The 15,563-nt window shown below is 35.3% G+C and overlaps 2 protein-coding genes across 3 annotated transcripts in view; one reads left to right on the forward strand and one right to left on the reverse strand.

Annotated features, from left to right (window-relative positions):
• LOC111043901 (neurofilament heavy polypeptide) overlaps window positions 1–12,847 on the forward strand; it is a 33,103-nt gene extending 20,256 nt beyond the window's left edge. The window contains exon 2 of one of the 2 annotated variants that reach the window (XM_039436939.1): window positions 10,893–12,847. In XM_039436939.1, coding sequence (XP_039292873.1) covers window positions 10,894–12,231 — 1,338 coding nt within the window. In that variant the 5' untranslated portion in view covers window position 10,893 and the 3' untranslated portion in view covers window positions 12,232–12,847. Of the gene's footprint in view, window positions 1–10,889 lie in introns of both variants that reach the window. The other variant, XM_039436940.1, reaches the window with a different exon arrangement.
• LOC120353388 (serine/threonine-protein kinase S6KL-like) overlaps window positions 1–15,563 on the reverse strand; it is a 167,920-nt gene that overhangs the window by 86,701 nt on the left and 65,656 nt on the right. The window lies entirely within an intron of this gene.

The following is a 15,563-nucleotide window of genomic DNA, read 5'->3' on the forward strand; positions in this document are numbered from 1 at the left end:
CGTTGCTAAATCGTTTTAAAACAATGTAGAAATATGAATAATTAACAAAATTTGAATCTCAATAATAAATATTAATGATTCAATCATCAAAAAATAGATTTTCTTGTCGGATAAAATACCAGTAGTTCTGTGAATGTGAGAATATTGATACTGATGGACACGCATACTGATGGATACCATGACTGCAAAACAAAATATTGAAACCAATGACCTTGAAGCTGCGATTAGACCAAATTTATTAACTCAATCCTTATACATTATATTAGATTGAACATAACTTATCATACACATGATGAACATGTGTGTTTGTCAACTTGCGTTCAATCTAATAGAATCTATAAGGATTGAGTTATTAACACTTTGTTGATAACCTTGGTGTAAACCCAGCTTAAAGATGCATACCTCTTCAAGGTCTTTGATTGAAACTATTGACCTTATACAAATACAGTAATACACTGGCTTCTCCACACATCTGTGTAATCACTTGTCAGCTGATTTATGATGAATAATTCTATAGTCTGATTTTTACTCTAATATTGGCGTATGAAGGAGGCTCCTTTTTCCTTTTATATTATCCTTGAAATGCAAAATTTCCAAAAACCTTGTATATACGTCGACGCGCAATTTAAAAAGGAACATACCTGTCAAATTTCATGAAAATCTATTACCGCGTTTCGCCGTAAATGCGCAACATATAAACATATAAACATTAAGAGAAATGCCAAACCGTTGACTTGAATCTTAGACCTCACTTCGTTCGGTCAATAATTGATTATTCTAAACAAGAATAAACCGTTAATACTACATCAGATATACCGGTATCAGCTATCTTCAATAAAAGGCAGTGTCAAGGTAGAGAATCGGCAACTCTGTTCCCCTATCTTTCTCCACTGCCATCATAACGTGGACCTCACTATACGAAAATAAAATTATCCAAACTAGATTTTGGTGAAGGAGCTATCATCCTATTAGCGTCTGCGCAAGCATCTTACAAAATCTCTAAATATAAACTAAGGATCAAGAGCTTAATAACAAACTAAGGCATAGAATGAAACAATCTTATAATGAAAACACAAATTGAGATTGTCATCCACTTTTATTATTATAAAATACTATAATTGACCGAGCGAAATGAGGACTAAGATTCAAGTCGACGGTTTGGCATTTCTCTTAATGTTTGAATGTTTATATGTTTATATGTTGCGCATTTACGGCGAAACGCGGTAATAGTTTTTCATGAAATTTGACAGGTATGTTCCTTTTTTAATTGCGCGTCGACGTATATACAAGGTTTTTGGAAATTTTGCATTTCAAGGATAATATAAAAGGAAAAAGAAGCCTCCTCCATACGTCAATATAAGAGTAAAAATCAGACTATAGAGTTATTCATCATAAATCAGCTGACAAGTGATTACACAGATGTGTGGAGAAGCCAGTCTATTGCTGTATTAGGTATTCCATAAGGTATTTCCATATAGTTTCAATCAGGTACTTGTGGATGAGATTACTGCGTGAGGTCTACTGTTCACAGAACTACTAGTATAAACAGAGCCTGGTTTCGTGGCGAGTCTTATAAGTTTAATCTAAGTTTTTTCTGACTAGGATAATCAAGACTAAGAATATAATCAAGTTACATAATGAATTAGTTCTACAATAGGCCTCTAGTTTCACAACGAAAGATCCCAGATTTGAAAACATTTCAATGTATTCACGATTAACATCTTCGTATTCTTAATGTTGTAACAATTTTCAAATGTGTCAACCCTCTCAAACAATGATGCAGTTATGATAAATGTTTGTAATGAGACATGACATAACTTCTTAATATTGTCTCACAATATTAGTTTATACTATCAGAATGTTCAATCTGTTATTGCCTTGAGGCTTTAGATACGCAATAATAGTGTAGAATACTTGTTGGCATTCATAATACTCTTGAAGCTGTGAGTTATGGGAAATGCACTAAATTTAACTATTAGAAAAGTATGTCCAAATTAATTTTTCCTACAGTTACGTTGAAAAGTGACCATTGCTGCACTGATTACAGAACGCAAAGAATCACTTTTCCGCTCTAGTGCGGGAAAAATTTTTCTGCACTCCAGATTTGCAACATGGCAACGCAAAATACTTAGTAGGTTATATGGAGCAACAGTGCAGCAAAATCAAAATGAAGTTGGTAACAGTGACTGCTGTGGCTGCTATAGTGAGCAGAGGTGCAACCAAGCACAACGCGCTAATTATTATTCATTATATATTATAACCAAGGACAACGAGGACTTTAGGATTTTAGGATTAAGGTTTTTATCAATAATAAAATTACATAGAAAAACATTTGAAGCATTTCAGGCAATTTTACCCATAATTACCCACTTTTCATATTCAATGGTAACTGTAGGAAAAACTTAATGTGAAATACGTGCACAAAGTTCCTCTGCTGCACTCAAGAAACCATTCCGCCCTCGCCTAAACGTTTCTTTCGGTGCAGCAAACTGTCACTTTGCGCACTAGTTGCACAAATAACTAAAGTGAAACCATAACCCTATTTCGGACATTTAAAATGTTATCTAAATTTAGGAGAGAAATAGTACAAGGAGTATCCTTAGTTTTTCTCTTTCAATCAGTGCTACTTTGTAAAAATTATAAATAAATAAAAAAAAAAAAAAAATTATTAACTTCCTTAGGGTTGTTTGCACAGTGACAGTTTAAACTAGATTTCATTTTAAACTGGATTAAATCCGTATCAAGTCTCGTTTGTTATAATGTGTTTCATTTTGAGTTTAAGCCACCAGCTGATAAAATTCAGTTTAAGCTTTGACTGTGCAAACGGCCCTGAGTGTGTGAGGGTCACTATAGTGAGGTCCACGTTATAATGGCAGTGTTTGATTAGCAATGGTATTGCTATCTTTGTCTATCATTCAACCAAGCAGATAGCGCTATCTCTTCCTCACTTCTCTCTGTTGCCTGATCGTCTTCTAACAATTAATAATTAATCAACAAAATATTTCATCTTAATCATTAAATTATTGAAAAATATAATCTCTTGCTTAATAAAATATAATTGATTATTTTGAACGAGAATAAACAGTTAATATTACATCAATAAACCTGAATCAGCTACCGTCTATAGAAGGCATTGACAAGACAGAGGATCGATAACGTTGTTCTGCTATCTTTCTCCACTGCCATTATAACGTGGACCTCACTAGTCTTAGTGTCATACATTTTAGTGTCATCACAGCAAAAGTCTTCGAACAAAAGTTTTTAAGATAAGGTTTTTGTATCTTCGATTATATTTTGTTTATTTTTCCTTCGCTGCTCTATTTGAGGTTACACTATGTTTTTATCATAATGAATTGTAATTTTCCAGTGGTTGATTCATTGCAATTGGTCGCTTATTTGTCCTGTCGTTAATAAGCACTCATATTCAATGATTCTTAATAAACTGAGTTTTCCATTATTTTAGACGAGAATGAACAGTTAATATTACTGTAAGATTGAAAATACTATTCGAAATTCATCTGACTTCAAGACAATGATTGAACTGAGTTTTTCCATTAATCTGCACTGTAGTTTGGGAATTTTTTCAAAATGATTATCTAGATAGATGAACTGAGTTACCACATTAATTTGCTGTAAGTTTGAAGATACTGTTCAAAATTTATCGGATTTTGAGACCATGTTTCTAAATTAACTGAAATTCCCCATCAATTCTCTGTAAGTTTGAAAATATTGTTCAAAATTCATTGGACCATGATTCTAAAAATAATGTGTTTTCCATTAATCCGCTGTATTTTTCAAAACCTGTATTGGAATCAGTCTTCTACTATAAGGATCAGTGCAGAGGAGCAGACCAATGCAGTTGACATTCTTCGAGGCGTTAGGCAGGGCTGCATCCTTTCACCATTGATATTCAATCTTTATTCAGAGGAAATCTTCAGGGAGGCCCTTGAGAATACTGAAATGGGAGTATTGTTAATGGAGAAAGCTTGAACAACATCCGATATGCAGATGATACTGTAATTTTCGCTGACAACATGAACAGCCTGCAGGAGCTTGTGAACAAGATAGGAGGCGTCAGTGAACAATATGGCTTGGAGATAAATGTAAACAAAACAAAGTTCATGGTGATAAGTAAGGGAGCAGTGGGAGGATGTGACTTGATGCTTAACACCAAGCCGATAGAGAGGGTGCAACAGTTCACGTATCTGGGAACTTGATCAATGAGAAATGGGATCATTCTCAAGAGGTGAAATGCAGAATAGAAAAAGCGAGGGCTGCATTCAATCAGATGGCAAAACTGTTCAAGAGTCACAACCTTAATATGCACATCAAAATCAAACTCCTCCACTGCTACATTTTCTCAATACTCTTCTATGGGATGGAGTCATGGACATTGACCAAGTCAACTGAAAAAAGACTCGAGGCTTTTGAGATGTGGCTGTATAGAAGAGTGTTGAGAATTTCATGGATGGACAGAGTAACCAACAAAGCTGTATTGGAGCGAATGGATAAGGATTTGGAAGTGATGAACATCATCAAGAGCAGGAAGCTTGCATATTTCGGCCATATAATGCGTAATGAAGTAAAATACGGCCTGCTGAAATCCGTTCTCCAGGAAAGATCTATGGCAGAAGAGGACCAGGAAGAAGAGAATATCATGGCTGAAAAACCTGCGTACCTGGTTCTCCAAAACTACAACAGAACTTTTCAGGATGGCTGTGAATAAGATATCCATAGTCAGGCTGATCGCCAATATTCGGAACGAATAGGCACTAGAAGAAGAAGATTTGAGATGTTGTTCAAGATGATTATAAATAATATGAACTGTGTTACCACATCAATTTGCTTTAAGTTTGAAAATACTGTTCAAAATATATTGGGCTTCCAGATCATGATTCTAAATTAACTGAAATTCCCCATCAATTCTCTGTAAGTTTGAAAATACAGTCAAAATATATATCGGGCTTTGAGACCATGATTCTAAATTAACTGATATTCCCCATCAATTCTCTGTAAGTTTGAAAATATTGTTCAAAATTTATCAAGCTTTGAGACCATGATTCTAAATTAACTGAAATTTCCCATAAGTTTGAAAATACTATTCAAAATTTATCGGATTTTGAGACCATGACTCTAAATTAACTGAAATTCCCCATCAACTCCCTGTAATTTTGAAAATATTGTTCAAAATTCATTGGACCATGATTCTAAAAAAACTGTGTTTTCCATTAATCTGCTGTAGCATGAGAATATCGCTCAAGATGATTCTGAATAAATAAACTGAGTTCCCCCATTAATCAACTGTAAGTTTGAAAATACAGTTCAAAATATATCGAGCGTTGAAACCATGATTCTTAATTAACTGATATTCCCCATCAATTCTCCGTAAGTTTGAAAATATTGTTCAAAATTCATCGGACCTTGATTCTAAAAAACTGTGTTTTCCATTAATCCGCTGTAGCATGAGAATATCGCTCAAGATGATTCTGAATAAATAAACTGAGTTCCCCCATCAATCAACTGTAAGTTTGAAAATGCAGTTCAAAATATATCGGGCTTTGAGACCATGATTCTAAATTAACTGTAATTCCACATCAATTCTCTGTAAGTTTGAAAATATTGTTCAAAATTCATTGGACCATGATTCTAAAAATAATGTGTTTTCCATTAATCCGCTGTATTTTGAGATATTGTTCAAGATGATTATAAATAATATGAACTGTGTTACCACATCAATTTGCTTTAAGTTTGAAAATACTGTTCAAAATATATTGGGCTTCCAGATCATGATTCTAAATTAACTGAAATTCCCCATCAATTGTCTGTAAGTTTGAAAATACTGTTCAAAATTCATTGGACCATGATTCTAAAAATAATGTGTTTCCCATTAATCCGCTGTATTTTGAGATATTGTTCAAGATGATTATAAATATATGAACTGTGTTACCACATCAATTTGCTTTAAGTTTGAAAATACTGTTCAAAATATATTGGGCTTCCAGATCATGATTCTAATTAACTGAAATTCCCCATCAATTCTCTGTAAGTTTGAAAATACTGTCAAAATATATATCGGGCTTTGAGACCATGATTCTAAATTAACTGATATTCCCCATCAATTCTCTGTAAGTTTGAAAATATTGTTCAAGATTCATCAAGCTTTGAGACCATGATTCTAAATAACTGAAATTTCCATAAGTTTGAAAATACTATTCAAAATAATATATCGGGCGTTGAAACCATGATTCTTAATTAACTGAAATTCCCATTAATTCTATGTAAGGTTGAAAATATTGTTCAAAATTCATCGGACCATGATTCTAAAAAAACTTTGTTTTTCCATTAATCCACTGTAGCATGAGAATATCGTTCAAGATTATTCTGAATAAATAAACTGAGTTCCCCCATCAATCAACTGTAAGTTTGAAAATACAGTTTAAAATATATCGGGCGTTGAGACCATGACTCTAAATTAACTGAAATCCCCATCAACTCCCTGTAAGTTTGAAAATATTGTTCAAAATTCATCGGACCATGATTCTAAAAAAACTTTGTTTTTCCATCAATCCGCTGTAGCATGAGAATATCGTTCAAGATTATTCTGAATAAATAAACTGAGTTCCCCCATCATTGAACTGTAAGTTTAAAAATACAGTTTAAAATATATCGGGCGTTGAGACCATGATTCTAAATTAACTGATATTCCCCATCAATTCTCTGTAAGTTTGAAAATATTGTTCAAAATTCATCGGACCATGATTCTAAAAAAAACTGTGTTTTCCATTAATCTGCTGTATTATGAGAATATCGTTCAAGATGACTCTGAATAAATAGACTGAGTTCCCCCATTAATCAACTGTTAGTTTGAAAATACTGTTCAAGATTCATGAGGCTTAGTTGCCGATCACAGAATCTCATTTTCATGGGTTATGAATGATCGAGAAACTACTTTTGAATAAAGTCTAGCAGCTGGAGGCTTTATACTTCAGGAATACGAGATTGCGTGCAGTTTGAAGCGGCAAAAAGAATAGCTGGGATGTCATGCTTTGTTTGTGAATACATAAGTGTGTTGCAAACTTTTTTCATTTTGCTGCCGAGTGAAACTTTCCGACCCTGACTTCGAAGATGTACTGGATAAGTTCATGAACAAAGTTTGTAGAGTAAAAATGGAGAACAAACTTGAAAACGTTTACAGAAGTGTGCGTGTTCGCAGGCTTTTCAGTTTGATAACAATAATTATCTTTAAAATAGTGTTGAAAACAGAAATAAACAAACAGATATTCTCACGGTTCGGTTCATTGTCAACCTTGAAGTGTGTTAAATTCAATTAAAGAAAATAACCAGCCGGAAAGACGATGTTCATCTAGATTATCACAGCTGATTGTTGCTATTACGCAACTGATCTACTGAAATTAAACGTTTCAAATTGTCAGAGAATATAGTGAGGTCCACGTTATAATGGCAGTGGAGAAAGATAGGATAGGCCGACTCTCTGCCTAGCCACTGCCTTCTATAGAGGATAGCAGATACCGGTGTATCTGTTGTATTATAAACTACTCATCCTTAATCAATTATATTTTATTCGTCAAGGAATAGTTATTTGTGCAACTAGTGCGCAAAGTGACAGTTTGCTGCACCGAAAGAAACGTTTACGCCCGAGCCGTAGGCGAGGGCGGAATGGTTTCTTGAGTGCAGCAGAGGAACTTTGCGCACGTATTTCACATTAATTTTTCCTACAGTTACCATTGAATATGAAAGTGGGTAATTACGGGTAAAATTGCCTGAAATGCATCAATGTTTTTCTGTGTAATTTTATTATTGATAAAAACCTTAATTTATTGTCAAATTGAATAAAAATGTTGTCCTTGGTTATAATATATAATACTAATAATTAGCGCGTTGTGCTTGGTTGCACCTCTGCTCACTATAGCAGCCACAGCAGTCACTGTTACCAACTTCTTTTGATTTTGCTGCACTGTTGCTCCATATAACCTACTAAGTATTTTGCGTTGCCATGTTGCAAATCTGGAGTGCAGAAAAATTTTTCCCGCACTAGAGCGGAAAAGTGATTCTTTGCGTTCTGTAATCAGTGCAGGAATGGCCACTTTTCAACGTAACTGTAGGAAAATATATTTTCAATGATCTAATAAATAACACACACATTTTCATAATGAAGTTTGAATATTTTGTTAACTATTTATACGTTGTTGGAAAACGATCTAGAACGGTTGTTGCTGAGCTAGAAAGGGATAGCGCTATTTTCTTTGTGAGATGATAGACAAGGATAGCCACACCAATGTTGATCATATACTGCCATCATAGTGTGGGCCTCACTATATAATTTTAGGTTCTCAATGTTTGATAGCTCATTTGGCGTTCATTGTTGAAAAACTGAGAAGGTATCAGCGTTTATAGTTTGAATGATTTTGAAAAAAAAATGGTTTCTTGGAAATACGTTCCTGAAGTATTGGAAATTTGAACAGTTCTTCAAGGCCACATCTCCCCGTGATGTTTTTAATGTTTGGGGAGTAATCTGGTTTGATTTTTGTGTGCATGATGCTCTCATACGCCGTGGGCTTGTGCGTGAGAAATAGGAGGTGATGATGATGATTCAATGATTCTATAACAGCCAGAAAATACATACAGTTACAATATATATATATATATATATATATATATATATATATATATATATATATATATATGCATATGCATACATAGGCCAAAATTAGAAGAAAAACATATTTTACACTTAATATTTCAAATACCAATAGAATTTAGAACGTTCTGGAGCCACTGACACGCATCTTCTCCAGCATCATGGAGGGCCGACAGCCCTCCATGATAGGAGTGTTGTGGACACTCAGATATTAGGTGGTTCATTCATTGGATTTGTCCACATTGGCACAGAGGATCAGATGTGTATCCCAATGCTGTCATCAGCTCAGCACACCTTCCCACCTGCGTCCTGAACCGGTTAAGGCCACACCACTCTCTACGTCTCAGTTACAATAACAATTATATATGAATAAAGATAATACACAACATGCTTAAAAGCGAAGGCTTTAAAGCTATTCGGTTTTTCATTAAAAAATACAGAAATATCAATAAACAATCACTAAATTTCAATTCCATCACAGTCTATACAGGCTATTCTAATTTTAATCTATACCTAATTTTACAATAAATCGTGGACAAACTAAAACCATAGAAACTATTATCACAGTCAATTTACTTGATGATGATGATGATGATGATGAGATATGAATGCACCTAGTGAAGCTTATTACTGACTTTTAGCAATTAATTTATTCATTTATTCATTTATTTAACTGCAGTCATCATTCCTACGGGAGAACCTAATACACTTTGCTTATCTTATCTGCGCTATTAGATAAAATACAATTTTGGACAACAATAGCCTTCTACAGGTTGACTCTATATAAGTGAGATTTTCCAAAATGCTAAAATAGTTCAGTTTTTTTTCAGGTGAATCATAATAGAACAGTTCCGCTGCTAGATTTTCAACTTGTGTGAATCAACGACAATTTTTAACTGCTTTCATGAATGAAATATGATAGTTAAATGCTGGAATAGTTTAGTTTCTTCAAGTGAATTATAATAGAACAGTTTCGCTGCTAGATTTTTAACTTTTTCAACTTGTGTGAATCAACGACAATGTTAAACTGCTTTCATGAATAAAATATGATAGCTGAATGCTGGAATAGTTTAGTTTCTTCAGGTGAATTATAATAGAACAGTTCCGCTGCTAGATTTTTAACTTGTGTGAATCAACGACAATGTTAAAGTGCTTTCATGAATAAAATATGATAGTTAAATGCTGGAATAGTTTAGTTTCTTTAGGTGAATTATAATATAACAGTTTCGCTGCTAGATTTTTAACTTTTTCAACTTGTGTGAGTCAACGACAATGTTAAACTGTTTTCATGAATAAAATATGATAGCTGAATGCTGTAATAGTTTAGTTTCTTCAGGTGAATTATAATAGAACAGCTAGGCTGCTAGATTTTTAACTTGTGTGAATCAACGACAATTTTTTTAACTCCTTTCATGAATAATATATGATAGTTAAATGCTGGAATAGTTTAGTTTCTTCAGGTGAATTATAATAGAACAGTTTCGCTGCTAGATTTTTAACTTGTGTGAATCAACGACAATTTTTAACTCCTTTCATGAATAAAATATGATTGTTAAATGCTGGAATAGTTTAGTTTCTTCAGGTGAATCATAATAGAACAGTTGCGCTGCTAGATTTTTAACTTGTGTGAATGAACGACAATGTTAAACTGTTTTCATGAATAAAATATGATAGTTAAATGCTGGAATAGTTAGTTTCTTTAGGTGAATTATAATATAACAGTTTCGCTGCTAGATTTTTAACTTTTTCAACTTGTGTGAATCAACGACAATGTTAAACTGTTTTCATGAATAAAATATGATAGCTGAATGCTGTAATAGTTTAGTTTCTTCAGGTGAATTATAATAGAACAGCTAGGCTGCTAGATTTTTAACTTGTGTGAATCAACGACAATTTTTTAACTCCTTTCATGAATAATATATGATAGTTAAATGCTGGAATAGTTTAGTTTCTTTAGGTGAATTATAATACAACAGTTTCGCTGCTAGATTTTTAACTTGTGTGAATCAACGACAATTTTTAACTCCTTTCATGAATAAAATATGATAGTTAAATGCTGGAATAGTTTAGTTTCTTCAGGTGAATCATAATAGAACAGTTCCGCTGCTAGATTTTTAACTTGTGGGAATGAACGACAATGTTAAACTGTTTTCATGAATAAAATCTGTATTAAAATTTCGATTAATGTATGTTAATCTGTTATTAATTTGAGTTTTTTTGTTGTGTGTTGCAGGATGAAGACGAGTGTGTTTCTGTTATCGGCGCTTCTGGTGGCAGCAGTCCACGCCTACCCCGTGGGAGAAGCCGACAAGACCGCCCCTCAACCGGTTGTCCCTCTCATCCTCACCGACTACTCCACGGTGGCCAAAGCCGCCGACGAAGCCAAACCCGAGGAACCCAAGCCCACCGTCCCCGTAGCAGCCGTTCCCGAGAAGGTTGTCGCCGAAGAAGAGAAGAAGGAAGTCGTGCCCGAGGTTCCCAAGGTCGCCGCTGAGGTCCCCGAGGTCCCCAAGGTCGCCGAGGAGATCGTCAAACCAGTTGAAGATGCAGTAAAACCTGAGGCGGTTGTTCCAGAGGTCCCTGCCGCCGCTCCAGTCGAACCGGTCAAGGAAGAGATGAAATCCGAGGCTAGTGTTGTTGAGGAGAAAAAAGCCGAGGCACCAAAGTCTGAGGTTGTTGAAGACGCTAAGAAGATCCCTGAGGTGGCCAAGGAGGTTGCTAAGATCGTTGAGGCTCCCAAAGTTGAGGCACCATCTGCCGATGCCCCAGTCGCCCCCGTCACTGAAGACAAAACTAAGATCCCCGTCGAGGAAGTGAAGAAGGAGGATGTTGTAGCTCCAGTTGTCGATGAAGCGAAAGCCATTGAACCAGTCAAGGTCGACGAAGTCAAGAAGGATTCCTCAGAAGAGTCAAAGGAGGATGTGAAACCTGTTGAGGCTGTGAAGAGCGAGGAGAAGTCAGCATCATCATCTGAGGAGAAGTCATCCGAGGAGATGAAGGAGACACCCAAGGAGGAGGAGAAGAAGAAGGTGGAGGAGGAGAAGAAGGTCGAGGAGGTGAAGAAGGAGGAAGTCAAACCTGAGGTGCCCGCTCCCGTTGTTGAGGAGGAGAAGAAGAAGGTCGAGGAGGAGGTGAAGAAGGAGGAAGTTGTCGCCGCCGAGAAGAAGCCAGAAAGCAGTAGCAGGAGACGTCGTGAAGCTAAGGACAGCGAGGAGAAGAAGCCCACCGATGTTGTGAAGAAGGACGAGAAAACAAAGAAGCCCAAGACTGAAGCTGTGGCGGCACCCGCTCCAGTTGTCGAGGAGAAGCCACAGATTGTCGACGAGCAGAAGAAACTGGAATCTGCCGAGTCAGTCGAATCATCCGAAGAGAAGAAGGTGGTCGCTGAAGAGGAGAAGAAGCCAGTCGCTGAGGAGAAGAAGCCAGAGGAGGTGAAGATGCCCGCTGAGGAGGTCAAAACACCTGAGGAAGTCAAGAAGCCTGAGGAGGTCAAAGTTGAGGAGGTAAAGACTGAGGAGAAGAAGGAGGAAGCCTCTCCCGTTCCCGCTGTGCCCGTTCCAGCAAGTACGTAAGGAGCAGAACAAAAAACAAATTTTCTGCTCAGACAATTTACTCGCGTTGTGTCCACAACAACCGTCTCTATTTTACAAGGATAAATCCATACTGTAAATTTCTGAGACGGGCGCCTAGGGGTCACCAGAACCCTGTCCCCACAATTTCTTCAACGAGTGAAGTTCCCCTCCTACGCTATTAGGCTACAATTTTACTATTTATCTCCCCACCTACAAAGACTATAGCTCTACTAGCGAGGATGGGAACCAAGCCTGGTAGCCTCGTTTCGCTCGCCCACCACTAAGGAATCTCCCAGTGTTGTGTGCTATCCAATCTCTATCACGTGATTCGTCGATTTAAATTATTCGATTCAAAAACTGTGACACTTCTCTCAAAAGAACTGTGACTCATTCTAAATTAAACATAACTAGATTTTTCTACTTTATAAGTAGGAGAACAAAGAAACTTTAAATCTATGACAAATACATACAAAATGTATCAAAGTTTGTGTTATCATCTATCATTCCAAGTGTTAGAATTTATTAAAAATGATCAAACGTTCTCTATAATTGTTCAATTATTGAAAGATCTAATCTGATTATTTTCTTGACTAGAAATACAGTGTTTTTCAACAAATGACAAGTGTTATTAACCCTTTCTGATTGGATGTTGTGATCGTATGTATCTTCTACACTAAGTGCCTCTTATTTAATGATTAATGTTATGAAAATAAAGAAAGTCCATTTTTATACGTATTTTCGCTCATTGCAACAGTTTATTGAGCCGTCGGTCCCGGCTGCCTAGAAACAGTCGATAGGTTACCTGAAATTGATCAGGTGCGACCTGAAAACTCTGACACCAGACCTGAGCCACCCAGGTCATTATATATTACTATTATTAACTCCATTTTCAAGCAATGAACAATATAGATATTATGAATTATTTGTCTAACAATCCAAGCTAAGAACTCCCTGTGATGGTGGAGTAGAATCCAATGATTCATCAGTATTCATCTATTTATTTATACATACAATATAATTCTCAACTATGAATGATTGTGAAAGGAACAACAGGTTTAAAGCCCAAAACTGTTCCTTTCCCAAATTTGGATAGAAATTGTTGAATAATTTCAATAGATCAAAACATTCTTCAATTTTGTTGTCCACCAACTGCTCACTACTAAATCACTTTATTTTTCATTCTTTATTGATTCATACAATACGTACATCATCAAAAATGACTTATTTTTGGTATTAAATAGAATGACTAACACTCAAATTTTGACTAACAGTCGAATTTCTTGAATAAATTCATTTATTGGAGACATTTGACTGATTGACGTTCTATTTAATAACAAGAAAGTGGTTCAAATAATCTTGAAAGAACTCTTGAAAATGAAATAATTATTGAACTAGATATCCAAGATTTAAACGAGAAAAGGATGAAGAGTTTACGCAGTAGATCCTAAGTTGAAAAAAATCTTGAAAAATATGACTCCTCGAATTAATTCTAGATTAAAATGTTGAAAAAATTTGACTGCTTGTCGTTTTATTTAGTAACAAGATAGTGGTTCAAATAATCTTGAAAGAACTCTTGAAAATGAAATAATTATTGAACTAGATATCCAAGATTTGAACGAGAAAAGAATGCAGATTCCACACAGTGGACCTTGAGTTGTAAAAACTCCTGACAAATATGACTCCTCGAATTAATTTTAGATTAAAATGTTGAAAAAATTTGACTGCTTGTCGTTTTATTTAGTAACAAGATAGTGGTTCAAATAATCTTGAAAGAACTCTTGAAAATGAAATAATTATTGAACTAGATATCCAAGATTTGAACGAGAAAAGAATGCAGATTTAACACAGTGGATCTTGAGTTGTAAATACTCCTGACAAATATGACTCCGTGAATTAATTTTAGATTAGAATGTTGAAAGAATTTTCACTCTTAGAATATTACCATAGACGAAGGATATAGCACAAGGAGATATCCTATGGTATAGGGCGTTTATGTTCCAATTTCCACTGTTAACTAACTTAAGCTGATAGTCCTAGTAGTTATTTTTTGTGAAGCTATGTGACACTGGTAGTCTCTCATACTGTGCAGTTCTTACACTCTCACCTACAGTGATAATAGACAGTAGTCGACAGTAGTAGACAGATATCGGCTTGAGTTAACAAGAAATCTCAATTGAATGAAAAAGACTAAGAATTATTCATTCAATATGAATAATTACCACAATATCAACTTCTCAACTACACAAAAAAAAAATAAATCTCAATGGTATAGGGCTTTTTTGTTCCAATTTCCACTGTTAACTCAAGCTGATAGTCCTAGTAGTTATTTTTCGTGAAGCTATGTGACGCTGGTAGTCTCTCATACTGTGCAGTTCTTACACTATCACCCCAACAATACAGTAATAATAGACAGTAGTAGACAGATATCGGCTTGAGTTGACAAGAAATCGGCTTGTATCTTGGAACTTGAACAACCTATACCATGGGATATCTTCTTATGCTATCTTTTCTCTATGATATGACTTAGCAATAGTCAATGTCGTGAAAGCCCTGACTTCAAAATTAATTATTGTTGAGATTATATTCTACGTGTATTGATCCATTCAGAGCTATTACTGAGCTTCTTCTGGAAATCTTGGGCCCGGTTGATCAAAAGCCTGTTAAATTTAGAAAACAATATTGTATTTGCTTTCTGGGATGTATTTGATTTTTTATTCATTTGAATGAAGAATTTCAATCATGGTTAAATGTCACGAGAACCAATCAGAGAAGCCCTCTCTGCTTCTCTGATTGAAAATGAAAACACAAAGTACCACAACATCACACACAGCACAACTGTAAAACCTTCTCTGATTGGTTTTCATCCCGTTTAATAATGGTTAAAATTTGACAGGCTCTTGTGCAACTGGGTCTTAGATGAGAGAACTTCTGTCACAGAATTCATGAGAATTCGAGAAATATTCTTCAAACTGGAAACAAGGTAAGTCAGGATGGAAGGTTCGCTAGAATAAGTTGATGAGTGCTATTTATTTATTTACGATACAAATGACACTGATGTAATTTCAACAAAACTGTATTTCAGTCAAATAGAACAACAGTTGATATCCTGTTTATGTGCTGGGAAACCAAAATCAGTGAATCCAAATCCCTGTTCTACTTCTGGTCTTCTAATCTAATCAGAGAGTAATGATTAAGCTACTCAATTAGCTTGCAGTACTGCAACCACATCAAGTAAACAAGGCATTGAAGATGATCAATTCCACTCAACTTCACATACTAAGAGTTAATAAAACCGTTGATTCAAAAGCCGTTTATTAACCTTTAATAGAACG

This window comes from Nilaparvata lugens, chromosome 10 (genome assembly GCF_014356525.2).
Source record: "Nilaparvata lugens isolate BPH chromosome 10, ASM1435652v1, whole genome shotgun sequence".
Taxonomy (NCBI): Eukaryota; Metazoa; Arthropoda; class Insecta; order Hemiptera; family Delphacidae; genus Nilaparvata; species Nilaparvata lugens.